Genomic DNA, 27,137 nt, shown 5'->3' on the forward strand with positions numbered 1-27,137 from the left:
GCCCTACTGGCCCATGAGCAGGACAGTTCTTTGTGGGTAGGACTATTTAATACGCAGCACAGCATTTACCATCCATACCTTCTGGAGCAGTAAGTGCCAGCGGCAAGATCCCTTCCCTCAGAACCAAACACAACATTCTACATTTCCAAATAACTGGGGGAGGGGAAACGGTGCAATCTTGGTAAAGCACCACTGAATAAGAGAATCCAGAGGGAGAAAAGTGTTCATAAGAATCTTTTGAAGAATGAAGAAGAATGAAGAGATTAAGGTACTTTCAAAGTACTTTAAGATTTCTTCGAACTATGCAGGCATCTTTTGAAATCCTGGCATTAGCATGAAACAACCTCTTCATAAAGCAGGAAGCTGAACAGTGGCTTCATCATTATTACCTTGGCTCTCCTTCCTGCTCAGGCACTTCTTCCTCTTCTTCCTCACTCCCGCTGTACTCATATTCGGTTTCATCTATAAAGGACAAGATAAATGGAACAGTTCACAAATCATGACACATGGATGTACACACAAACATCTCTAAGAGCACTATGGCAGAAAATAAACGATACGTTCTTTATGAAAATGGCAATGTATATGGAGTACCTGGGGAAGGAGGGGGGTGACACCCAATTCCCTGGGCCACCCTTACTCCCCATGGAAGAGCAGATTTCACTGTATTCAAGACAGTCCCTTATGGGATACACTGGTGAGGGGGTACAGGGCTGTGAGAGGGGTGCTCAAGCTCTTGACACTCAAGAAAAGTGACTCCAATGCATCAGCAAATTGGCAAAATCCCATTGATGCCAAAAGGCTAAAGAAAGAGATTAACTGCCCAAACTAAGGCAACTAGGAGATGTCATCTGGTTCCTGTTGGCACTCAGGGAGCCACTCAGAGTGCAGCAGAGAGAAAGGTCTGCGGGACTGATGAGTGAAGTACAGGAAGCACTTGGGGCATTGAGAGACAAAATCCAATGTCCCCACATATTACAAAGGTGAAGCCAGGGAAAAATCGGTGCAAAAACAATACAGCAAGAGAAGGAGAGAGAAGGTGCTCTTCTTTCACCACATTAAGCAAAAATGTCAACATAAGCAACCTGTTTTCACATCAGCAGGTTTTATACTACGTCACCCCAAGCAACAGACCTTGTACTTAAGGTCAGTACCTAAACTTTGAGTGAACAATTTCACTCCAGAGAGCAATCAAAACTAGAAAGGTTGAAGAGATGTGTAAAACAAGTCTATTTGCAAACAAAAACCACATTTCTAACCTTTTTCAGAGACACAGAAGTTGGAAATCAGTATCTCGGTAAGAAAAACAGTTCTGAGAACTTAAAATGGGGTCAGTCTACATTACATATAATTCTAGACACACGTATCTACAGATTCATCAGTCTATATATACAACATTAGTTCTTTTCAATGAGAAGACCATCAAAACTGTATAATTTTAAAGAACATAAAAATAGGTTAGCTTCCAAAGGAAATTCTAACCTAAGTAATCTTTAGATTCTTTTAAGTAGTATTCTGTTATGTTTACGATTTGGTACTATGAACTATTAATTATTGACAAGAGGCTGAGGGTATCTGAAAGGTAAATGAATGTAACTTGAAAATAAAGAAATGAAGATAAAGTGCTCCATAATTCCCATCCACAAATGTGCACAAGAGTCCAGGCGGAGTACTCTGTAAACACCTGGCACGGAGCAAATGCTCCATGACGATGAGCTATTATTAAGAAAGTACATACTGGGAAAATGATTCCATATACAAATAACCTCCCTCTCCCACCCCCAAAAAAGCTTTGTTTTCAAATTTCAGTTCACTTATTGTAACTGCATAGCTTAACATACCAAACTTAATTACTTTTATAACTGAATATATCAGAGGACCAAAAGTAGTTGTGAGCATCGCTGATAATGTAGCTCTGAAGACTGAAAAGAACATGTAAAAAGCTCACTACAGACCTCCAAAGAGGACTGTGACCAAGTCTTTTTACTGCCTTGAACTTGCTCTTCTTAGTTTCTCTTTTGGCCTTGAAATTTGAACGTCAAAAAAATTCACCATCAAGATGCCAGTTATCAAACGCTGTTCTGTAAAGTTATGATAAGAATTCATAAGACAGAAAGATCAATGTGAGCTGGAGGCCTCGGTGAAGGCGGAAGATGGTGGAGAAGCCTGAGCTCCATCTTGCTGGACAGCAAGGAGACAGACGGTGCTCCGGACAGGTAGATACAGACCACACAGAGATATAAAACCAAGACACCAGGAACAGAAAGAAACATTAAATAATTAACATGTTCATGTTGTGCTATGGTGACAGAAAAGTAGTCAGGCACACATGTGGCCCAGGCCTGGCCATACCACCTGCACAGAGTAAAGCAGTAAGAAACCCAGAGGGTTCTCAAGTAGGAGAGACATGCAATGAACACACGGATGGTGATGTTCACAGCTGGTGCTCAATAAACCTTGAGTGACTTATTCAGAATGCAAATGCACATAATGAAGTAAAAAGAGCAGCAACAAAGACATGTTCCTGAGGAGGAACAAGAGAAACATCCCTTCATGCTGACCAGCCACAGTGGCGGTTTATCTGGTGTCAGCTTGCTGACAGAGCATGCAGCTCCGGTCTACTCCACCTGAGCTGGGCTGGCCCTGAGGCTCATGGCTGACCCGCAGAGCAGAGACAAACTATGCCAGCACCAGCCAAGGGAGCACAAACTCCTGGGTGGAAAAGGAGTAACCTATTCTGGTGGGCAAAAACCTCAATTTTTTTTTTTTTTTTTAAGATGAAAATAAAAACAGATTAATACCTTTCTCTCCTCTCTTCTTTCTGGTCCGGTCTATGTGGTCCTTAAGCTGGATTCTAACTTGCCTTTCATTTGGCTGATCCCTTATAAAAGGATGTTTCAAAAGCTGCTCGGTGGAGGGCCGCTGCATGTAATTCTTCACCAGGCACCCTTCTATAAAACTAAAAAATTTCTTTGACCTGTAAGAGAAAGTAACAAAGATCATCGAATTTCTACTGCAAAGAGCAAAGCTCCAAAATATCAGTAAATTATTAGTCTGAAAACATACAAGAGCTTCATAATTCACTGTGAACATTCTGCAAATGCACAGGGAAAGTACGAGGAACCCGGGACCATTGTGGATAAGGAGCATCACTTAAACACGGTTTAAGAGTTATACCACACCACCACCAATACACCACAGAGAGCTCTGAAAGCAGTCAGCTTTAAATGAACTAGGTTTAAATGTAATGTTGCTTATTAGTCATTTAATCACAGGAGTTTTTGTGAAAATGAAGGCAGACAGGATAGTAGATGTCCGGAACCTGGAAGACAAGGATGGACACAAAGATAAGGAGCTGGTAAATGACCAAATGCTTTGGCTCTTGAACCTGTTAATACGACATTTCGATCAGTTCTCTATGCTTAATGTACAGAGACAGAAATACATAATAGCTCTGAGGAGGGCAAGGACTCTGTCACAAACATTTACCCTACTAGCTACTTCTACTTTTCCCCTTTCCTCCATGCCTGGCTCATGATGACCCCCATCCATGGCCTTGGCCAAGACACTTAACTATACTATCTTTTGAGACTAAGATAAGATATGGTTTCTTTAGGTAAGGCTTTCCTTGGAAACACTCCACCCTACATGCCCAAAATTAGAAGCCTTTCCTCTAAGGTTGTTTGCATTTAATAGACTATACACTTCATGTTTATGTTTGTTTCCCTGCTGGGGTACAGGTCAGGAACGGATTTCTACTTTTCAACTTGTCGGCAATGCCCAGCACTGAGCATGGCAGACCACAAGAGGTATGTAATAAATTTTTGTTGAATGAATGAGTTGTTCAGTCTTTAGTTCAGTTCTAATTACTTCACTACTTTGAAGAATCACTTCTATTGTCTTGTATTTCCATTCAAATTTCCCATTTTTTTCAATTCGACAAATATTTACATTTCAATTTACATTTGTTTATGCTAGGCTCTGTAAGAAATACACATAGGAAATAAAGTGGAGGAAATCTATGGACGCACAATAGCAGGTATGTACTCAACCTTACAGAGGAAGAAAGAACTACCGCTACAGGGGGTTAGCCAGCATAAAAAAGTAGGACAGTTGATATTCTAGAAATGGGAGAGAGAAGCCACCATTCCAGAGTGAAAGGAACAACATGAACAAAGGGAGAAAAGTATTAGGGAGTAATGAATCGTTTTCTGATGCTAGTACAAAAAGTGGAAAGGAACAGAAAAATAGGTCAGAATCAGCTCAGAGAAGGGTCCTCAAAGTCACACAGCAAGGTTGTGACTTTATTCTGTGGCTAGTGAGGAACATGGTAGAGTTTACACAGTTGTAGTGGAAACTGCTCTAACACAGAGATTCCTAAACTCCAATGCCCATCAACTCCACTTTGAGAGTTTACTAAAAATACAAATACCTGGGTCACTCCTCAGACCTAACAAACAAGAAACACTTTGAGGTTGGAATCCTAAATGAAGATTCCAAAGGGATTCTCACATTCTATGTCTACAAATTAACATTTGGGAATCAATGATCTACAATATATTCTTTAAAATCAATTGTCAAGTTCTGCTAGAAGAGAATTCACTGATCACTTCTCTAAAACCAGCAGGAGAAATTTACACTGGTGGATAGGAAGATAGCAATCAGAAAGGAAAAAGAACACTATGTTTGCAATCATCTCATTCTTTCAGAATACCTGGATAAAATGACAGCAATAATGTAAATGGATGAAAATGCATCTAATCAACTTTAGAGAAAATGTGGTGTAAGAAAGCAGGAAGATTTGTTGCCATCTACAGCTGTCTCTTTAGATCACCGTATTATACACAGAATGGTTAATCCCAAACTGCAAATAACAGACAGAATAATCAGAGTGGGGCCAGCTGACAAGACTTGTGAATTGTGAGGTACCCTGAAGACAGAGCATAAACTCCCTTTAATAAAAATAGCATTATTTAGTTTAGCTAGATAGTGTTACCCACCCCCAGAACTTACTCCTTGGTGATGTCCTCTATACACATTTGGTTTCCCTAAAGTTGGCCACCCACCATTGATGACTACAGCTATCATGTTTCAGTACAAGAGACCAAGTGGGGCTAAAATCTTGACAACTGTATGGCTTTAGAGAACTCTCTAAAAACTGGTAAGTGGAACTAGATAAGCTCAGTTATCTGGAGTTGAAGGTGGTTAAAGACAGTGTAAGTAGAATGAGAAAATTCCTGCCAGCAGACAAAAGGTAGGTAAAGACAGTGAGGAACAGGGAGAAGTATGAAAGAAACAAGAGTGAAAACACGTGTGTGCATGTAAAGCCCACAGGTGGGCAAAGAAAACCACAGAACATCAGAAGATGAGCAACAAAGAAGAAGAGCACAGTAATGGCTAAAAGACCAAATCCAGAACAGAAGAACGCTTGAAACTGAGATGTTTCACATACTTCAGAATTAGAGTCAAGAACCTGAGAGGAGAAAACACTCATCGGAAAATAAGTGAGAATAGTTTCAGAAGGGGAGAAAACTACCATAGTAGGAGGTGGGCACCAGTGAGACAGACGTGCCCTGGAAAACAGGAATGGAAGAAAGGGAGAGGACCCACGTGCATGAGGAGCCTGAATGGAGACAAAGTGAGAGGAAAGGACTCAAAAAAAAAAAGTTCAAGGAGAAATAAGGGAGCAACATTCTCAGGTGGAAACAAAGCACTACCCTCTCCTGTAAAGACTTTTAAAACTAAACCAAATCAACACTTTTCCACACCGCTACAATTCTTAAAGCTTTCACGAGGAAGGTCACCATCATCTCCCTTCACTCATAAGCAACTTTGGCTTTGCAAGTATGTGAGCTGCAGGGAGAGAGAAAGGTGGCAGCCCAAAGAGAGGACCATTCCTCTCATTTCTGGAATGAAAAAAGATACAAATAATTCCAATGTTTTGCAATCATTACAGTAAATGCCTCCATTAATGTTCAAATCCTATCTTACCTGAGGAACTACAAAGTCAGTACAGCTATGCTTTTTAATGTGAAAATGCTTAGAAATATACTTAAAAGTGGGCTTAAATATTAAAGTGAAACCTTTTTTCTTTAACCATGTTACAGTATTTCATATGTTTTGTAATGAAAAGAATTTATCAAGAAAAAAACCAATTTAACTGGTGTTTCACGGTGCTGGCTCTTAGGTTCTTTGGGAATGAAAATGGCTAGAATTTTGTCTTGGAGCGAAACTGAAAAGGAACAATTTGTTTTAAAAAAGGAAAGAACAACAACAACAACAAAAGCATACATAGCTTACCATTTTTTTGACTTCAGCCTGGGAGGAGGGTTTCTGGGAATGAGAAACAGTGCTCTCATTGGATGCATGTCACAGAGAGCTGGGGAAAGGAGATGGTTGTGTCAGTATGGCACTTATTTTACTCATTTTTAATTTCTAGGGCTCACTCAAAATATCAAATGCGCTGTCCCATCATCTGATAATCTTTATGTCCAGCAGTTTAGACATCCAGCTATCAACCCTAGGATACACCTTGAATTTCCCCCTTTATAAACATAGCAAAAGATAAGGAGGTCAAGAGCAACAAGAAGAACATAATTTCACAATTCAAATTGACATTGGAAAGTTTTCATAAATCAAAGATAAATATGGATTCAAAGTCTTAAAAGAGTGAATAGCTTAAGTTTCTACACCATCTATAAGATCTCAACGAAAATAATTTTATTGTCATAGGGTCATTGTGAGGATTAAATCAGATACTGCTCGAAAAGGCATTCACAGAGTGCCTAGACATAGTAATAAGCCCAGTGAAGCCCTCCAGAAATGTTAACTGTTCTTTTGCTATAGCCAGTGTTACTAAGAAGGAGCAAAGACGAGAGAACAAAATGGATTTTTTGATTCTGTGCATTTACTGTTTATACTTCTTTCACTTGCCCATAAAGGCATAGCAGGTGTAAACGCACATATTAATATATCAAAAGAGATAATGTGCATTTTTGTATGTTTATTTACCTTCGTAAGAATCTTACAAGGCAGCTAAGAAATGGGGGCCAAGAAGACAATCTATTCCCACTGTGAAAAAAACCTGAAACAAAGGATCTGGCAATACATCCCTGTCTCAATTCCTCAGAGGGAAACATGAGGAAACATGGTGTTCAAGACTGACATACATTTCTGTACTGTAAACTAATTTTTAGCCGTTGGAAGTTTTTTTCATTCATTCAACAAATATTTATTCAGCAGCAACTATGTAGCATGACATGTACACATTCTTTGTGTACCCCTTTTTTTAGGGGGACCAGCAGATAACGCTGTTTTGTCCCTTTGTTCTCTGCAATTCTACCCGTCTCTGCTCAAAAATCAATTTTATGAAGTTGTCATTGATTTAACTGAAAGGGAGAAGCAAATTTCACAAGTATCCAAAAAAAGGAAAAAAAAAAGAAAAAAAATTATTCTACAGATAAAAAGTTAGGCCTCTATTTGTAAAGTAATAACATAAGTATTACTAAAATGTCCCGTGTTAGGATTTAGTTTCACTAAAGTTTAAATTGTGAAAAGAAAAATTACTGCCTATTATCTGATGTCAGCATAATTTCAGGTCACACATCTAAATACAACTTACATAAAAGATAAAATGTAGCCTACAGACTTCAAGGATCTTCAAAAGGAAGAGTGGATGCCAAGAATCCTTTTACATCTAAAACTTCACTGTATTTATGATTCCTTCCACTAAATGCCCCACTAGGAAAGGCTTTATCCATGAAGTTGTTCTTTTTGAAGGCTTGAGACTGATTTTAACTCACACAGAAGAACTGGGCTAAAGAAGAAAGCACATTACTTACGGGGAGCACCTTCTGCCATTTCAATGGCTGTAATGCCACAAGACCAAAGGTCACTCTGCAAAAATAAAACAGTATGTTACAGCTACTGGATTAGATATGAAGCCACTAACTTATCACTGCTGACTAGTCACACAAATGATTTAAAGGCATTTTTTGGTATATAAACTGAAAAGAAGTTGCCAGAAAATTAAAAGCACAAACACATACGTAAGAATACTTTCCAAGTGAATGAATGAATGAAAAAATAAATATAAAATTGACCTGTTAACTAGAACTGCTCCCATCTGTGACTGAATGAGAGATGGTCCATGTAAAAGCTTCTCTCAGCCACTGCATGCCTGCTGTTCAGTGTGTCTCCTCATTTCTTTACGTTCAATAATATTGACTCCTGGCCCAAGTTACGTTTAATTTTATGATTTATGTCACTATCTCAAACTTAATTAAGATGTTAAAATTTTAAAGGCTAACCTGAAACTAATATACACTGTATGTTAATTATACTTGAATTAAAAAATAAATTAACTTTAAAAAAAAGTTTAAAGGCTAGAAAGCCTTCTTTATAAAAGGCTCAGAGTTGAATTCACCAACTGTAATCACACCGCTGAGCCTCTCTACTCTCCCCTCAAACTTAATAACGAGTAAGCAATCAGCTGCCTTTCTAGGCATGGAATCTCTTCTCAGTCCCCTGAAATATTAATTGTAAAATCTGAATTTTAACTTTATTCCCCACCCAAATACAAGTTTCATGAGGGCAGACATTTTCGTCTGTTTTATTCACCTTTGCGTCCCCAAAATTGTGACTGGCATGTGGTAGGCACTCAATAAACATCGGCTGATGAATGACGGAAGTAGGTTTTATCAGCCAATTTCTTAAAATCCAAAACAGATTTTTAAAAAGCAGACAATTGGGTAGTTATTATCATTAGCATTCTTTTGTTTATATGCTATATTCTAATGAAAGATTTATTTAAAGTTGCTCAGTTTTCTAAATAACCTATAATTATGTTACACAATTCAAACACATGTTTGATTCCAAGAAGGACAGGCCCACAAATTTCTCCCTTATTTTTATGAGGTTTTCTATACTGTCAAGCACAAAGGAGGGGCTTCACCCACCTGGACTCAGTGAGTAATCTTAAGCATCAGTGGCGGGATATACAGATGTTCACGCCCCCCTGGTGTGATATAACACAAACCATACCCATCTCCTGAGGCAATCCTGCTTTAGGTTTTCTCAATACTAATGGAATTTCTCCAGTTTATAAGACACAAGGAAAATACCTTAACAAAGATTGTAAAGTTAAAATTTAAAAATGGTAAGGCAAATCTATATGGTGGAATACTGCCTTGTCAACAAATCAGTGTCATGAAAAAAAGAGGAGGAGGGGCAGTTTGTTAGCCTTGATTAAAAGATACACAGTAGCCAAACAACCAAATACAATGTCTTGTCCTATATTAAACACTCGTTTGGATAAGCCAGGTATAAACCAGTTGGGTTTAATTACAAACTCTGTACTATGAAATTATTTTTAATTTACTTAAGCATCATAATATTTTGGGTATGCTGGAAAATATTTTTGGATATGTAATAACATAATAAAGAGTGAAAAGTCACCTAGTCTATAATTTATTGTAAAATACTCCAGCATGTTTAAAAATAAAATAAAAATTTCTTGGGGCGTCTGGGTGGCTCAGTCGGTTGAGTGTCCGACTTCGGTTCAGGTCATGATCTCACGGTCCGTGAGTTCGAGCCCCATGTTGGGCTGTGTGCTGACAGCTCAGAGCCTGGAGCCTGCTTCGGATTCTGTGTCTCTGTCTCTCTTTGACCCTCCCCCGTTCATGCTCTGTCTCTCTCTGTCTCAAAAATAAATAAACATTAAAAAATAAAATAAAATAAAATAAAAGTTCCTCCATACCATATGCTTAAAATGAGCTTCATTAATTGGGTATTTATAATAAATACTAAAATACACTGGAGAGTGTGAAAATATGAACTCAATTTTGAATACCGTTAACAGATACATAGACACTCTGACTCGTTTAATTACAGCAAGAGAACTTTTTTAAAAAAATAATTTTTGTAAACGCTCAACCTGAATCTGATGATCAAATATGGGCTTTACATTGAGATCAAAAAAGTGCATTATTGATACAAGTCCCTAGAGGTCACTCTAATAATTTAAATATATTATTTGTGTGCCAAATCAAAGCTATAAAGCTCTTTAGCAATACTCTAAAATTTCACATAGATGAAGCTACTGTTATGTATTCTGACAGTATTTTTAAAAGTATAATAAACATCTGATTATATTCTTGAATTTTACAAGGATGGCAAACAGGGCAGAAGCATTTAATTTACTCATGACAAAAAGTTCTATGCACAAGTCAGTGACTTGCATTGCCCTGAAAGCAGAATATTACTTAGTAAGAACAGAGGTGATGGGGGATGAACAATAACAAGACAGCATCTCAATACTGTTCCAGAAAATTTGCACTTGCAACAAAGTTTCCAAGTCATTCTCATTGAAAAAGCAGTAAGCTTTTTGTAAGCAGTGCCCCCATCCCTCAGGAATGCCAGGGACCCAGTAAAGGCCAAGAAAGTAGGCGCCTCTTACTCTGTAATCGTAGGTGGCATCTGGGTTCTCATCACAGGCAATGACCTCAGGAGCCATCCAGTAGGGGGTGCCTATGAATGTATTTCTCCTCCCAACTGTCCGGTCCAGCTGAGCACTCACACCAAAATCAACTGTGGGAGGAAGAGAAAGGAAGGAGTAGAACATAATTAGCAAATAAGTAAACTATCAGACGAAGAAAGGTGAGGAGGAGGTGTCCTCAGAGTAAACTCAAGGAGTAATACTTCACGGATATACAAACTCCTCAAGGTCACCAGCACTGATAAGGAGCAGTCTCCAGAGCAGAGCCACTAAAATGACAAGATCCTCTACCAGTCTACTGGCTCCTGGGAAGCCTGAACCCAGCCACTTCCCTGAGCTTCCAGGATAGTGGCCACCAGAAGGACTTTTGGATGAATTAGGACGTTCGGTGCTTGCAGGAAACATGCCTGTGACAAACAAGATCAAGTCATAGAAAGCTCCAAGTTCAGGAGAACTAACACCCACGTGACCTAGCTTCTGAGGCAGCACTAACCACAGAAAGAGAAGAAAGCCACAAAGGTTTTCTGGAAAGAACACAGTAATGAATTCAATAAAGAGAATGAAGCTATATCACAAATATACTAAGAAACACCCCTCAGAGTACCTGGGACTTCCGTTTTTCAGAGCGACCCCTACATCCTACTCAGCCGAACGATGATGGTAGTCTAGAGGAAAGTTCAAGGGTGGGAGGCAGAGCTGACAGGAAGATCAGGATCTCTAATAGAATGTTTGCCAATGATACCACTACGTACATTGTCATTACCCCTAGGAGGACTGCACGATGCTGAGATCACTCACAGGAGTGGGGTTATAGACTCAACTTGTGTATGTACATCTCCTGAAGCCACTCGGGCAACGACATGGCCAAGAGGTGGGCTCACAAGCTAAGGGCTCCTGAGACAGACACATGTGCCAAGCAGTGTATGCCATTTGCAGCAACGCAAATAGCAGTCGCAAGTGATCACCAAGCGATTATTACGAAGGGAGTATCACAGGCCTGGCACCAGCGGGCCAGTGCAGGGGACACACACAGCTTGCTGAGTCACTGGGAATGAGAACAATTCAAGTGTCTCCTATCTTGGTTTTGAGGGAATTTCCTAAATGGGCACCCTATTTCTCCAGACTACCGATAAATGGAGGTATTATGCAAGAAAGCAATAATGAAGATTTTAAGGTAGAACTACGGTGAGTAAGATTTTTGAAAGATGGAGTAGATCCTTATGAGTAGAAAGAATTTTTTTCTGTGATGCCTTAGTGGAAGAAAACTTACTGCTAATTCTGTTTAAAAATTTGACAGAACCATTATATAAAAGTGGGATTGAAAAAAGTTCAGGGGCGCCTGGATGGCTCAGTCAGTTAAGCGTCCGACTTCAGCTCAGGTCATGGTCTCATGGTCCTTGAGTTCGAGCCCCGTGTTGGGCTCTGTGCTGACAGCTCAGAGCCTGGAGCCTACTTTGGATTCTGTGTCTCCCTCTCTCTCTGCCCCTCCCCTGCTCATGCTCTGTCTCTCTCTGTCTCAAAAATAAATAAAAACATTTAAAAAAAAATTTTTTTTAAAGGAAAAAAGAAAAAAGTTCAAATTCAGGTAAGGGAAACAGGAAATATAGAAGAACCATTATAAAATCATCTCCAGGAAGATACTTTGGACCTCATCCATTCAAGCATCCACATCTAAATTTACTGAGCACCTACTACATCTAAGCCACTAAGTTAGGTGCCAGATTAGAATGCTTTCATAAGGGGCACCTGGGTGGCTCAGTTGGTTAGGCAACTGACTTCAGCTCAGGTCATGATCTCGCAGTTTGTGAGTTTGAGCCCTTCGTTGGGCTCTGTGCTGACAGCTCAGAGCCTGGAGCCTACTTCGGATTCTGTGTCTCCCTCTCTCTCTACCCCTCCCCTGCTCACACTCTGTGTTTCTCTGTCTCTCAATAGTAAACAGACATTAAAAAAAAATTATAAAAAATAAAAAGAATGCTCTCATAAATAAAACATCCTAGTTGCTACACTCCTAGAAATTACATTCTGGTAAATAAGTCAGAAATAGAGGTAAACAAATAGCTGTATAATTATAAATTGTGATCAGTATCAATGAGGAAACAAGTGGTGGGACCCCATACAGATCAGAGGGTCAGGGAAGGTCTTGAAGATGAGGAAAAAACTGCAACTTCAAAACTGTTCCCAGTGGGGAATAGTGTATGTGAAGACGCCAAGGGAAAAGTCTAAGAAATATAAAAATGAGTGAACTGAAGAAGAGAGAAGTGAGGATGGTCACAAAGTAGGGCTGGAAAGTAGTAGGAGCCATGGCTTTTTATGGGCCATGGTAAGAAATGTACATTTTATTCCAGGTGTAAAAGGAAGCCACTAACGGGTCTTTAAGAAAGAAAGTGATGTGATCTGATTTAAACAGTAGTCTATTATATGGTGAGCAGAGCAGAGGGGAGAAGCATGAGGGAAGGGCGGTTGGAGCCAGACAAAATAATAAGCCCAGTTCTCACTTCTTAAGTAGAACAAAAGAGAAAATGTGGGTAACAGACTGAGTTTTTAGCTAAATGCCAGTGAGGTAGAGAGTGTCGCTGGTCTGCACCAGGGGCGAAGTATTAGATCATGTGGCACATGCATCACATACCAAGTTTCACCTCTGCATTCTCAGTCAACAATACATTCTGGCCCTTGATGTCCCGGTGAATCACGTGATGGATATGAAGATGTGCCAGTCCCTGAAGAAGACAGACAGATTTGAATTTTAGTTCTTTGTTGCTGCAAATAGCCAGGAACACACTTTTTATAACAAAATGCACATGCACGCCAATAGCTTTATGAACCATATTCGGAACGTACTATAATTCAACCTTAGTGCCTTCCCATGAAGACATCACCAGTAGTACCACACAAACAGAAAGAAGTACCCATTCCCCAATTCCAGTGGGTTAGGTCCCTTGTGTGAGCAACATTACCCATTTCTAGCTGTTCCTTGAAGATACGCTCTAGATTACCATCTGTAGTTTCTCTGCTGTAATTTGTGCTATTTGTGTACAGGGTGGTTCCTTTCCCACGCTACATGTCCATCTTTCAGTGGGTGACCCCGTGGGTATATCTGAACTAGACCCATCCCAGGGGAAAAGCAAAGAGCCAGAGAGGATTTTAAGTCTGGCTGTTGAACACTGCCTAGTTTTCCCACCACATAGTGACAAACTGCTAACTGCTGATCAATCCCACTTCCACCCCAGCATAAAACAATTCTGCCACTGAAACAGCTTTATGTTCAAATAAAATATCCTTCCTTCCCAAGGATATAAACCCTACTGGGCATTTAGCACTTTCTGATGACCTTGTATCTGGAGCAAAGCCCAAGAGCATGTCTCATAAGAGAGGTGGCAGAACAACAAAAACACATTCTGCATCCAACAGATGCCCGACAGACAAAAAGGTGTCATTCTCACAACTCCTGTACTTTTTCTATCTTTAGCTAGAGAAGCCAAATCTATAGGCTGCCTCCTTAAGATACAAGCAACCTATTTATTCTGAAATGTCTCAATTCAAAAAGGCCAGATCAGAAGAAAGGTTTATTTCATTTTCCAGTTTGATTTTTTGTGTGAGGTTTTATTATCATTACTGTGTAGGGTATGTGTTAAATATAACAGCCGCTCTAGAATACTAATTTTTCTAGCACAGGGGGTTTCTAAACAACAATTTACTAGTCTGCTTATAAAGCAGAATTGAGCTTATTGATGGCCCTGTTTATTTTCCCCCCACACAGGATGTGCAGTGTTACACCGCAAAGCACTGACTAGGGGAAAAAGGCACTAAAAATATATGGTATGTTAGTGCTATAGTTAGGAAGAAAGTCTCTCCTTTCAGCATGGCATAACTTTGAACAGCAAAGAAGAAACAAACAAAAAAAGTAGCTTCCCTAATTCCTTCATAATTCCTACTTCTATTATTTCAGTTCATTTTATATTCTCTTTCACAACCCCCATCTTATACTTTTACAGGATTATCTTAGCAACAACAAACATAAGTATTCACATCTTCTCAAAGAAATGTGGCCTGCATGCACTCTTGTTTCTTACAAGCAATAAACTTAAGAAATATCTACTTCCTGTCCCTACTGCTAAGGGATTGATGTGTCTCCAGGTGAAACCACTCAAGGTGTGTCTAATAGCTCGTAGACAGTGTGAACTTGAGTTATGATTATTCCAAATGAGTACATCTTTCCCTATATGAAGAGAGAGAATGCATGTTCAACTACTGCCATGCCAAAAGTTAAGCCACAATTATTCCTCCATAGCAAAGATAGTCCAAATACACAGTAAATACCACCCTAGAGCAAATGCATCAAAGTTTCAAAACCAGAAAACATTCTTCCTGTAACTCTCATTCATGGACATAGAGCAAAGGAACATCAAAGGTTGTCCTTCAGTGTTGGTTATGAAAGGCGTACAATGAATATCAGCTTCTACTAAAATGCATCAATAGCTGTGCGGACTATAAACGTAGAAGTGGGCTGGAATGAACATGGCTGGCTTTGTTGGTAAACCTTTGGTCAAGAGTCTCAGTGGGCCAGCCCAAGAGAGCTTTCCTACTGATGTCTGAGGCCTGTATGCTCATGACTCTCAACCTTCTGAGGATCTTAACATAGTAACAGCATGTGAATCTAACATCTACTAAAGAAGGTAGACAATGATCCCATTCACAATTGCACCAAGAAGCATAAAATACCTAGGAATAAATCTAACCAAAGATGTAAAGGATCTGTATGCTGAAAACTATAGAAAGCTTATGAAGGTAATTGAAGAAGATTTAAAGAAATGGAAAGACATTCCCTGCTCATGGATTGGAAAAATAAATATTGTCAAAATGTCAGTACTACCCAAAGCTATCTACACATTCAATGCAATCCCAATCAAAATTGCACCAGCATTCTTCTTGAAACTAGAACAAGCAATCCTAAAATTCATATGGAACCACAAAAGGCCCCGAATAGCCAAAGGAATTTTGAAGAAGAAGACCAAAGCAGGAGGCATCATGATCCCAGACTTTAGCCTCTACTACAAAGCTGTAATCATCAAGACAGCATGGTATTGGCACAAAAACAGACACATAGACCAATGGAATAGAATAGAAACCCCAGAACTAGACCCACAAACGTATGGCCAACTCATCTTTGACAAAGCAGGAAAGAACATCCAATGGAAAAAAGACAGCCTCTTTAACAAATGGTGCTGGGAGAACTGGACAGCAACATGCAGAAGGTTGAAACTAGACCACTTTCTCACACCATTCACAAAAATAAACTCAAAATGGATAAAGGACCTGAATGTGAGACAGGAAACCATCAAAACCTTAGAGGAGAAAGCAGGAAAAGACCTCTCTGACCTCAGCCGTAGCAATCTCTTACTCGACACATCCCCAAAGGCAAGGGAATTAAAAACAAAAGTGAATTACTGGGACCTTATGAAGATAAAAAGCTTCTGCACAGCAAAGGAAACAACCAACAAAACTAAAAGGCAACCAACGGAATGGGAAAAGATATTTGCAAATGACACATCGGACAAAGGGCTAGTATCCAAAATCTATAAAGAGCTCACCAAACTCCACACCCGAAAAACAAATAACCCAGTGAAGAAATGGGCAGAAAACATGAATAGACACTTCTCTAAAGAAGACATCCGGATGGCCAACAGGCACATGAAAAGATGCTCACTGTCGCTCCTCAGCAGGGAAATACAAATCAAAACCACACTCAGATATCACCTCACGCCAGTCAGAGTGGCCAAAGTGAACAAATCAGGAGACTATAGATGCTGGAGAGGATGTGGAGAAACGGGAACCCTCTTGCACTGTCGGTGGGAATGCAAATTGGTGCAGACACTCTGGAAAACAGTGTGGAGGTTCCTCAGAAAATTAAAAATAGACCTACTCTATGACCCAGCAATAGCACTGCTAGGAATTTATCCAAGGGATACAGGAGTACTGATGCATAGGGGCACTTGTACCCCAATGTTTATAGCAGCACTCTCAACAATAGCCAAATTATGGAAAGAGCCTAAATGTCCATCAACTGATGAATGGATAAAGAAATTGTGGTTTATATACACAATGGAATACTACGTGGCAATGAGAAAAAATGAAATATGGCCTTTTGTAGCAACGTGGATGGAACTGGAGAGTGTGATGCTAAGTGAAATAAGCCATACAGAGAAAGACAGATACCATATGGTTTCACTCTTATGTGGATCCTGAGAAACTTAACAGGAACCCATGGGGGAGGGGAAGGAAAAAAAAAAAAAAAAGAGGTTAGAGTGGGAGAGAGCCAAAGCATAAGAGACTGTTAAAAACTGAGAACAAACTGAGGGTTGATGGGGGGTGGGAGGGAGGAGAGGGTGGGTGATGGGTATTGAGGAGGGCACCTTTTGGGATGAGCACTGGGTGTTGTATGGAAACCAATTTGACAATAAATTTCATATATTAAATAAATAAATAAATAAATAAATAAATAAATAAATAAATAAATAACATTCTCCTAAAAAAGAAGGTAGACAAGTTTCGCTGCTGCAGAAATTAGCTAACCCAGCAGTGTCTTTGAGAACCCAGGTTATCCACTTGGGCTGGCTGGGTGCCTTCCTTTTCCAGGACAGCTCACCTCCTTCTTACCATATTGCTTTCTCTTTACCAAAGTGGACTCTCAGTGGTCCCTGTGAAAAAACACACACTAGCTTGTGACACACTGACTCTTCCAGAGACTTGTTTTTAGTTCATTTAGACTTTGGTTATAGAAAAAATTGCCATCCTAAATGAAATGTAAATGAAGGGAACTCTTTGTTTCAGGTACCCACTGAGGTGGAAAACATTTGGTGTATCTCAGAAGGATGTCCATTAAGCTATTTTGATCATTCCAGGGCCTCAAACAACCTGGGCATCTTTAAAATAATGTCTGAGATCAATGGAAGTAAAATAGCTAAATATACTTATTACACGATCAGTAGAAAAATGCTTGCCTGCATACATAAAAACATGTTAGTTGTCTCTGATAGGCAAAATACATTTGACACCTAGGGCATTCATACTAAAACCTACATCTCTGCTTGAGAAATCCTACACTGGAATTATATACACAAAAGGTGTCAGTAAGTGTAATATTTACTGACAATTCGTTATATACTCACATTACATTAAATAATTTCATATATACCAACTCATTTAATTCTCATAACAATGACACTTGCTTCATAAGGTTGGTATCTAAAATTTACAGATGAAGAAAGTCCTTAAAGGGGAGTAACTTTGCCAGGGGTGTGTATCAGGTAAGTAGCAAAGGCAGGACTCAAACCCACATCTGCCTCACTCTAACCACTGTTTTCTCCTGCAGACCATGCCAAGAGTTTTAGTTGTTAATATAATGAATGCATTTGCCCACTTGGTGAACTCTTTCACAGTAGTACAGGATGGGATACTTAGTTTTCCACTTTTAGACTCTGCTTCTTACAATAACCATAAAAGATAGGATTCTCATGTTTTCATAATGAAATCTGAGTGTGATTATAAAGAGAAGGTAAGGTTCTTCCACCTCAGCCCCTATGACTAGTTTTCTTAAGGGAATTGCTTAATTTCAAGGGCTTCATAAAATATCTTAAAAAAAGGAATTAAAATTCATCTCTGTAAATTCTAGGTGGTGTTTTTTAAACCTGAAATCCTCTAAGAAACTTAAATATAAAAGTAGGGTAAATTTACCTATAAATAAAAAATACAGCAACAGTTTTTTTTATTAGTGAGAGAAGCATAAGAATTAGATTCTAGTTTAACTCCACAGTCTTTATTTTTTAAATGTGGTGGGTAAATGAAATCCAACAAAATCATCTAAATGTGTAATTAAGGGGTAGTGACACTGGGACAGCTGGCCAAAGGGAAGAGGCCCACTGCTAACCCACACGCACTTTCCAAATGCAATCTACACAGGCCCTCTGCCCGTGGCATAAGTGCAGCACCACTACTGAACGCAATCATTTAGAATCTGCTAAAACAGTAGTTCAGAAACGTTAACATAATAAACTGGCTTTCAATCAGCTGTAAAAAACATTAAACATTAGAACTTCCCCTCGTAAATATTGCAACAAATTCTCAGAGTTAATGTCAAAGTCCACAAGATGATCCTAAAAGCCAGCGATTGGCATCATTGATATTGATTCATAAGCTTAGACACAGGATTCCTATAAAACAATAGTTAGAGACGATTTCTCTTCACTTGGATTTTCTTTTTAACACCTGGAGGGTGAATTCAGGGAAATACAGAAAACTATTTTTGTGTAAGTCTACTTTCCTTAGATACTTGTCATAATCAAAACCATGATGTAGCTTAAACAATCAAAGCCAGCCAGTTATACAGAGCCCTTGGCTGTCATGAAAAGAACAATCTGTACAGTTACAGTTAATGCAAAGTAATACTCAGGGCTAGGAAAATGAAAATGGAAACACAAGACCATGTACCGGGCATCATAGACTCGCCCTTCTCCTTACCCTCAGGATTTCTCTGGAGATGTAAGCTATCCAGTCTTCCTTGAGTGTGTTCCCTTTGGTGTTCTTCACAAGGTCTGTAATGGACCCAGCCCCGCAGAACTCCATAACAAGCTACGGGACAGACAAGACACACTGTGACTAGCACATCCTAGCAGTCAGTGAGAGCATCACAGCTATTAGTACACACTGGAGGGAAGTCAGGAAAGCAGTCTAACCCCCCTCTGCCTTCCCTAAAGATCTGGGTACATGATCATCTTGGAAGCATCCAAATTACTGAGAGCTCATTTCGCCATTTAATTTATTCACTGTGTATGTTTGATCCAGGAGATTTAAGAGTTTCTGATATTTAACAGCACATCCCCCAGTGCAGAGATTCTAAAGTGTTCTTCCTCTCTCATGTGGGCATGGGAAGACCATTTTGTCCTTAATCAGTGACTAATTATCAGAAATCTGATGGAAATACTCTAACATCTTCTCTCATTTGCCAGAGTCAAAGATATTCTATCTTCCATACATTATGATTCTCAACCTTTTATATTAAGAGAAATGCTATTTTAAAGCAGTACATAATTTTAAAAATACATTTTTTACAACACCTAAATGTTTATACAATATGAACACAAGTATATTTTTTAAATACCTAGAAAATGAATCGAGCGATTCTAAAATTTTAACTTTGATTGGACTTGGGCAATGAAAATAAAGATTAATTGCTTCTCTTTTGCCTTAATTTTGCAAATTTTCTATGATGAGTTTTAAAAAATTAGAGAAAGTATTTATTTTCCTGCTTTTTAAGTCCAGTGCCTTTGGCATAACTAACATGATAACCACAGATCTGACAGCATGTCAGTGTCACTATCTTCAAGACAGACGTGGCTCAGTAAGAGATAAGGCTGAATGTTTACCAATTCTAGGAATATCCCTGGAATTTAATACTTTCAATTAATTGTCATCAATATTAATAAATACTGTCATATTGTTTTCTTGTGACTTGTCCCCTTCCAGATGGCAAAGAAGATGCATTTAGTTGAGCTTCCGTATTAATTTCCATAAATAAAGTTTTTATTGTTGGTTTAATTTCCGAGCTCCTAATTTCCTTGCGTTTTGGTTACATTACTTTTAAAAAGTGCCATTTTATTCCTGAAACATGAAGTTAACTTTTTTCCACGCAAAGTGAAGCCAACATAAAAATAAACATTCAGCCAAGACTGTTTAACCTTTAACCAAGAAAGCCAAGGAAGATACCAGGCACTACCCCCTTTGTCTTTGCTTTTCTCTCCCCTCCCTCTGGAAGGTCCTTACTGTCCTTTTTAGTACAACTAAAGAGGAAACCTCACAAAACCGTCGGGAAACATTTGCCTACCCAGAGCTGGTCATCATGTCCTGGAGGGCTCTTCTTAATGAAAGCACCATAATATGTTGCAATATTTCTATGATGAGAATATTTCTTCAGCATATTTATCTCCAGTTTGATTTCTTCCTCTTCATCCTTAAGAAAAAAATAAAAATAAAATGTGTGGCTTTTGAATAATGTGCATTTTACCTTCCTCACCCACAGGCAATAACACAAGTTCCCAGCCCCTCCCACAAGGGAGAGACATACATTCACTTTATCCTAGTGACAAGAATTGGGGACTTCAACAAGACTCACCCTTTGAAATGTGATTACAAGCTATGCAAGAAATAAGTAAGTATAAAAGTTACAGATGTATATAAGATGTAGCATGGAGCAGCTATTCCATTAATTATGACCTTTGAACCTCAATTTGCTCATTTGTAAAAATGGGAGGAAAAAAGAGAACTGACTGGTACTATTTCAACTAATTACAACGAAAAGTTGTTTCTTTTCTAGAAAAGATTTGTGCATGTAAATCATCTGGCACACCAAAGGCAGAGAAGCTTCACCTGTAACAACCTTGCAGAAAGCATTACCTTCTGGTGTGGCCACAGGCAGATTACCGAATATAGAGCAGCACTGCAGGCCCTGGACGGATGGCACGCTTAATGAGATCCACTACCCCGAAAAGAGATCCAGGTGAGTCCGGCGAGCCACAGTAATAAAACATCATTCAGCGACAGCAGGTTGTTTTAGACTTGGCTCACCCCCCAGACTCTTGCTTTATTAAAATGAGATGAACAGAGGAAGAAATGTAGAGTTTGTGTGAGAAGATCAGAAGGAGAATGAAAGAAACAGATGGTGACACAGGTCTGGAAAATAAAAATAAGTTGTCCTTGTGAATGGTGAGGGCTGCCAGTCTCCGCCTTTCTCTCTCATACACCCCTGGGGCAGTACCTGCAACAGCATGGGCATTCTGTCCCTTGGTGCATACACATGACACAGAGAGAGTCTGCCAAACTACCTGCTGGGTTATGTTAAGTAAGATTTATGGACAGCATGAGAATGAGAGGAAAGCAGAATTAAAGTGATGAAGAGGAGAGAAGGTGGGGGAAAAGAGAAAAACCACACTGGCTAGAAAAACAGCATCTGGGGGAGGATAATGATCTTAGAGAAACACTGGATAATCAGATCTCTAGAATTCCCTTTATTACATATATTTACTGACATGCTCAATCCACTTACAACTGATGTTCTTCCTTCTCCAGGGAAGACTCAGCGTTTCTAAGTAGTCAAGGTGTGTAAGAGAAAGACAGTGCATGTGAAAGAACATGCATGCACACAGGCTGAAGAAACCTACTGTGACAGCCTCGCATCTCCAAAACCCATTTATAAGGCCTCACGGATCTAAAGTTTGGTTTGAAAATACTGTTAAGATAAAAGCTACAACATTATTAATTAGATATTAGTGATGACACCAAATGAAAAAACAAAATTTCTTAAAATACAACTTTCAACTGTACACTACTGCTTTAGAAACCCAACATGTAACAAAACAAACTCAGTACAGTGATTCTTTTTTTTTTAATTTTAAAAAAATTGTTTCTTAACGTTTATTTATTATTGAGAGACAGAGAGACACAGAGTGTGAGCAGGGGAGAGGTAGAGAGGGGGGAGACACAGAATCTGAAATAGGTTCCAGGCTCTGAGCTGTCAGCACAGAGCCCAACGTGGGGCTCAAACTCATGAACTGGGAGATCATGACCTGAGCCAAAGTCAGTCGCTCAACCTACTGAGTCAAATCAGGTGTCCCTCAGTACAGTGATTTTTCAGATGGTGGCCTCCAGCTTGGTCCCCAGACATAAGTACATTAGAATATTACAGTATAGTAATAGGCATAGTTGTCATGTGATTTTAGCAGATGGTGACTGCAAACACGGAGCAGAGTCACATGGCCAAGTACAGTCCATACAATAATCTGTGTACTAATTCTCATTCAAACCCTGTATATATGAAAACACACCAAATATATCACTTCAATCTGTGGTTTAAACATGGCCATGTTGAGAGTAGCAATGAAAACTGAGATACTGAATAACCAGGATAACTATCTTAATCCTAAACAAAAGCAGTGTTAAGCCTGGCTAGTATACACAAGAACACACTCCTACTTGGGACTTTTCTTCAAAGAAACTTTATACTAAAACATAAAAGGGTGACAATTTTTATTAATGTAAGGAAGGAAGCATGTCCAAAACACAGCTAGAAGGCCCAATTCATTAAAAGCTTTATCTTCTTGCTCTTTCCACATGCTCACATACACACGCAGAGTGTGTAATGACCACAACTTGCTGGCACACAACACATGAAGCCTCTCTCTCCAGCGTCACCACAACTTACAGCTCACTCCCAACAGTATCTGGGAGCAGCCCAGGACAACCCTAATGGGACCTGTCAAGACCAATAGGTTCCTAACAAAAAGTGGCACATGACCCTATGGCCAATAATGTGCTCCTGACTGGAAAGGCATGCAGTGACTGTCACTCCTAGAACAAGGCCTATGGTTAAACATGTTGTGCCCTGAAAAGCTAAATATCCCACTTTCCGTACACTGGACCACAATTAGATGATTAGAAAGTCAGCTAAAGGTTTGATTTTTTTTTCCTTTTATCCAAAATCATCAATGTACAAAGATCTGGGATATAAAGACTACACAAAAACAAAAAGAACAATGGTGAACTAAAATAGGAGAAAATCAAAATATTGATTTTAATTTTGTATTTGTAGCCAATCATGACATGCAGTGTGTGCATCTTGTTGGGTTGCACAGACTTTGCTTTTATTGATTCATCCCTACCTACCTCCCTTCCACTCCCCATATTGGCTAAATTATTCCAAGAGTCATTATTCTGTGTGATACTCTGCCAGTAAGTTTCACTTCTTGACAGAAAGCAAATGTTACCTACAATTCTCCCATGAGAAGCTTCCTGTGCAATAATTAAGGATCACAACATATTTTGATTAGTTTCAATATATTTTTTCTTTAGCAACATAAACCAGTGTCTTCTAGGATCTGACTTGTTCACCACTCTTTTTTTTTTTTTAAGGTTAATTTATTTATTTTGAGAGAGACAGAGACAGGAAGACGGGGGGGGGGGGGGGGGGGTGGGGGGGGGGGGTGGGGAGAGAATCCCAAGCAGACTCCACCCTCAGTACGAAGACCAAAGCAGGCTCAATTTCACAACATTTGAGATCACTACCTGAGCTGAAATCAAGAGCTGGATGCTTAACCGAATGAGCCACCCAGGTGCCCCTTTTCACCATTCTTTATAAGAAGAATTAAGAGCTTCCAGAAGCACTTGATGTTTTCAGAGCTCATGGAAGTGAAATTCTTATGCATTCTATATATTTAAAAATTCTCATAGGCTTAAATTCAGTGCTGTCCACTGATGTGAAAGACACTTAATATGCATAATGGTAAATACTGTTGGCAGACTGTCACAGCACAATATATTTACTTAAATCCAAGATGCCACTAGATAGAGACACTGAAGTACTTCACGTAATGAAAGTATGATTCACCATCAACCATAAAAAAGACATACATTTTTGAAATTGGGCCACATATTAGAAACAATGAAATATAAGAACTTAAATACAATCAAGTTTAGCAACAGCTTTTCTAATATAACTGAAACATCCAAGTATTATCCATAAATACAGTAATCAGATCAATGCCACTTGCCAGGGTATTTCCAAGGTTTAAGTAGTCAAATCCTGGAAGCATATGAAACTGAACTACCAAAAATTTTGAGAGGAAACCATACTGGCCTCTCAAACTAGTATTTTAGGAAATCGTTTATATATACTTTGTACCTTCCTTCTCTTGCTTCTATGATTTCAAAATAGATGACCATCATACATCTTATAAAATAAAAAGGGCATTTTACCACCAGTAACTGTCATATACTAATTAAGAATGCCCACCTTGGAGAAAAAGCATCAGAAATGTAGAATCTGCCAATGGCTTTGAGCCAACTACAACTGGAATCCTAAATATGACTAATGTGTATAATAATACATGTTGTCTTTGGAGTAATAATGAACCAACTTTTGAATTCAAATTTCCCTTTGGTCATTAGTTAAATACAATTTGGTGGTCTCATTGCAACATTTAAATATGTACACACTCCCACCACCACACGCCCCATTTAGCCTGAGAAAAATACAGTAGAAAACAGTCGGGGCAGGCTAAAACTGAAAGTTAACAACCACCCTGTATATGAAAGAAAGTGGAATGGACAAAACGACAGGACCTAAGATTATATATCCCATCTGTCTAGACCAAGTCCAAATGACCTTGCCCTTCATTCTCCTCTTTAGAAGCCCACAATCATACACAGATGAAAGAAAAAAAAAGGTAACTACAGAGAAGAGAGGGTACGTTTTGGTGAGAAAAGGAAGGCTCCCTCCTGGTTTTCTCCATGATGAGGCAGCTGCTAGGCTCCACTCAGCGATTTAATGCAGCTGATGCCAATTAGCATTTTGGACTCCAACCAGGGGAGCCAACTCTCATAGAAAAGGTCTTTGTCTCTGGCTGGAATAGGACTAGGCAAGGAGTTTTCTGTTGCCTTCCTTGGCTGCTTAGAGGCTGGAGGAGGGGAAAACATCTGAATAGTGGTAATTTTCAAAACAGCTATGGGTTCATAAATAAGTCATAGGGCAAGCCCTGCCCACTCCATCATCTGAGCACAGAGGAGTGCATATGATTAGTGAGTTTTTAAAAAATGACTCCTTAAAATATTTTTTAAACTGTTACCCAAATTTTCTTTCCTTCCACTGATGACAGTAACAATGTGAGGAGAGACAGGCAGACTTCAGATAAGCTAACTGGGAGGATCCAAGAGGACTGGGAAATGTTCTGAGTAATCATCTTTCTTCCCAGCATAATTCTGCATAGAATTAGATCTACCCATTAACAGCTGAACAAAAAAGGAAGGGCAATTCATTATTCACTGCATCTTTGCTAGTGGAGAGAGGGCTGATAAAATGAGATATGCAAATATCTGTTAGATTTCACCATCAAAATATATAAATGAATATACACTTAGAATGCAAATATCCATTTTTAAAGACTAGTTTAATCTTTTGTTTTAATTAACTACTACCGAACCTTCCATTATGTGACTGTAAACTGGTACAAAAATGAGAAGATATTACCTTTTTACCTGGCAAATCCCAGTTACACCTGAGAGTATTATCCAGTACCATACCAGTTGAATTAATCAAAATTATTATTTTTTTTTTTTACTCAGACACATGAAAAGTTATTTGACTTAAATTCACTGACAATTTAACCAAACAAAGGTAAACAGACCAATGTATGAAAAATGCTGCAACAAAATTAGGTTATAAGGTGTGCCTGGGTGGCTCAGTCGGTTAGGCATCCAACTTCAGCTAAGGTCATCATCTTGCGGTTCATGGATTCGAGCCCCTCATCAGGCTCTGTTCGAATTCTGTGTCTCCCTCTTTCTCTGCCCTTTCCCTGCTCGTGCTCCATCTCTCTCTCTCTCTCTCAAAAATAAAATTTAAAAATTATTTAAAAAAAAAAAAAAAGGTTATAGGATCTGGCTCTGTAGGACCAGCAAAGGAATGGCATGTTCTTTAAAATTAATCAGCCCACATCTTCCAAGATCAATCAGTCCCAGAATAAAAACCCACAGAAAAATTATAAAATTAACATAACTAAAATGGAAATCAGACACTTGAGACATCTTATTCAAGAAGAAAGGCTGTTCTGGACCCATTTCACACAAAAGGACACACTCTCTAGTTTTATTGCTGAACTTCTTCTGAGACTCCAAAGTCAAAGGGAATGGCCCTGAAGCCCTTAACCTGCTCTGTCTTTTCTGTCTATAGGCACCATACAGAAATTTTACTAGACACAACAAAGTCCTCACAGAGCCCTTTAGCTCCTCTGTCTTGTACAAAGTCTGCCAGGCCATACTATTTGCTGTATTTCGATGAGATTTTATCACTCAACTGATATCTAGAAAGTACGTGGTAAAGAAGAGAATTAAACAGTAGCACCATTCACCTGGATGGACCTGGTGGGGTGAGTGATGGGGGAAAACTGGAGGCTGTGACAAGATGATGTAGGATGGTGAATAAACTTCACTCCGTTTTCCTCCCCATGAACAACCTTGGGAGACGGATGCTTCCATGATTGATGCCAAGAACCACAAGGAAGCCAAAATACATCTCTGTGATAACCTCCAACCAAAAAGCACAACATGGCAAATGAACAGGATGATCCTTGCTCAAAGAATAAAGTTAAATAAAACAGATCATTATTCCTCTCGGATCTAAATGAAACTATTATAGCTTTCTAACTTTTCCTGTCATCAACAACCAGAAGTCCTAATAGTTGCCTTCAAGCCCCAATCTACAGGACATAACACCATGGGTACAAGTGCCTTAGCACTTGATTTCAGAATCCATCCATTTTCTTCCTTCATAAGGGAGTTATTTACACACACACAGATATACACACAATTGGAATACCTGCTGTTGGGGACCCTAACGTATGTCAACCTTCATAAAGCAGGACCTGAAACCTAGACACTGACTGAAATGGAAAACCAATCTGCTAGGTAAGTGTGTGGCCAAAATAAAATCCCCCAACCACTTGATGTTAATTGAAGGAAACCAGAATATGTCACCCCCAAATATGCTTTTAGACAGAATGGTTATTCTGAGCTAAAGGCACTTAAAAAAAAACACCCAGCAGGT

General features: G+C 39.1%; 1 protein-coding gene across 50 annotated transcripts in view; it reads right to left on the reverse strand.

Annotated features, from left to right (window-relative positions):
* The window catches only part of MAP4K4 (mitogen-activated protein kinase kinase kinase kinase 4), a 194,069-nt gene that overhangs the window by 55,797 nt on the left and 111,135 nt on the right, over window positions 1–27,137 (reverse strand). For all 50 annotated transcript variants that reach the window (XM_047851577.1, XM_047851620.1, XM_047851613.1 and 47 more), the window contains 8 exons: window positions 20,373–20,498; window positions 19,010–19,120; window positions 13,122–13,212; window positions 10,457–10,587; window positions 7,842–7,896; window positions 6,301–6,379; window positions 2,802–2,977; window positions 390–462 (listed from right to left, as the gene is read on the reverse strand). In XM_047851577.1, the coding sequence (XP_047707533.1) occupies window positions 390–462; window positions 2,802–2,977; window positions 6,301–6,379; window positions 7,842–7,896; window positions 10,457–10,587; window positions 13,122–13,212; window positions 19,010–19,120; window positions 20,373–20,498 (842 nt within the window). The remainder of the gene's footprint in view (window positions 1–389; window positions 463–2,801; window positions 2,978–6,300; window positions 6,380–7,841; window positions 7,897–10,456; window positions 10,588–13,121; window positions 13,213–19,009; window positions 19,121–20,372; window positions 20,499–27,137) is intronic.

This window comes from Prionailurus viverrinus, chromosome A3 (genome assembly GCF_022837055.1).
Source record: "Prionailurus viverrinus isolate Anna chromosome A3, UM_Priviv_1.0, whole genome shotgun sequence".
In the NCBI taxonomy this organism is placed as follows: domain Eukaryota; kingdom Metazoa; phylum Chordata; class Mammalia; order Carnivora; family Felidae; genus Prionailurus; species Prionailurus viverrinus.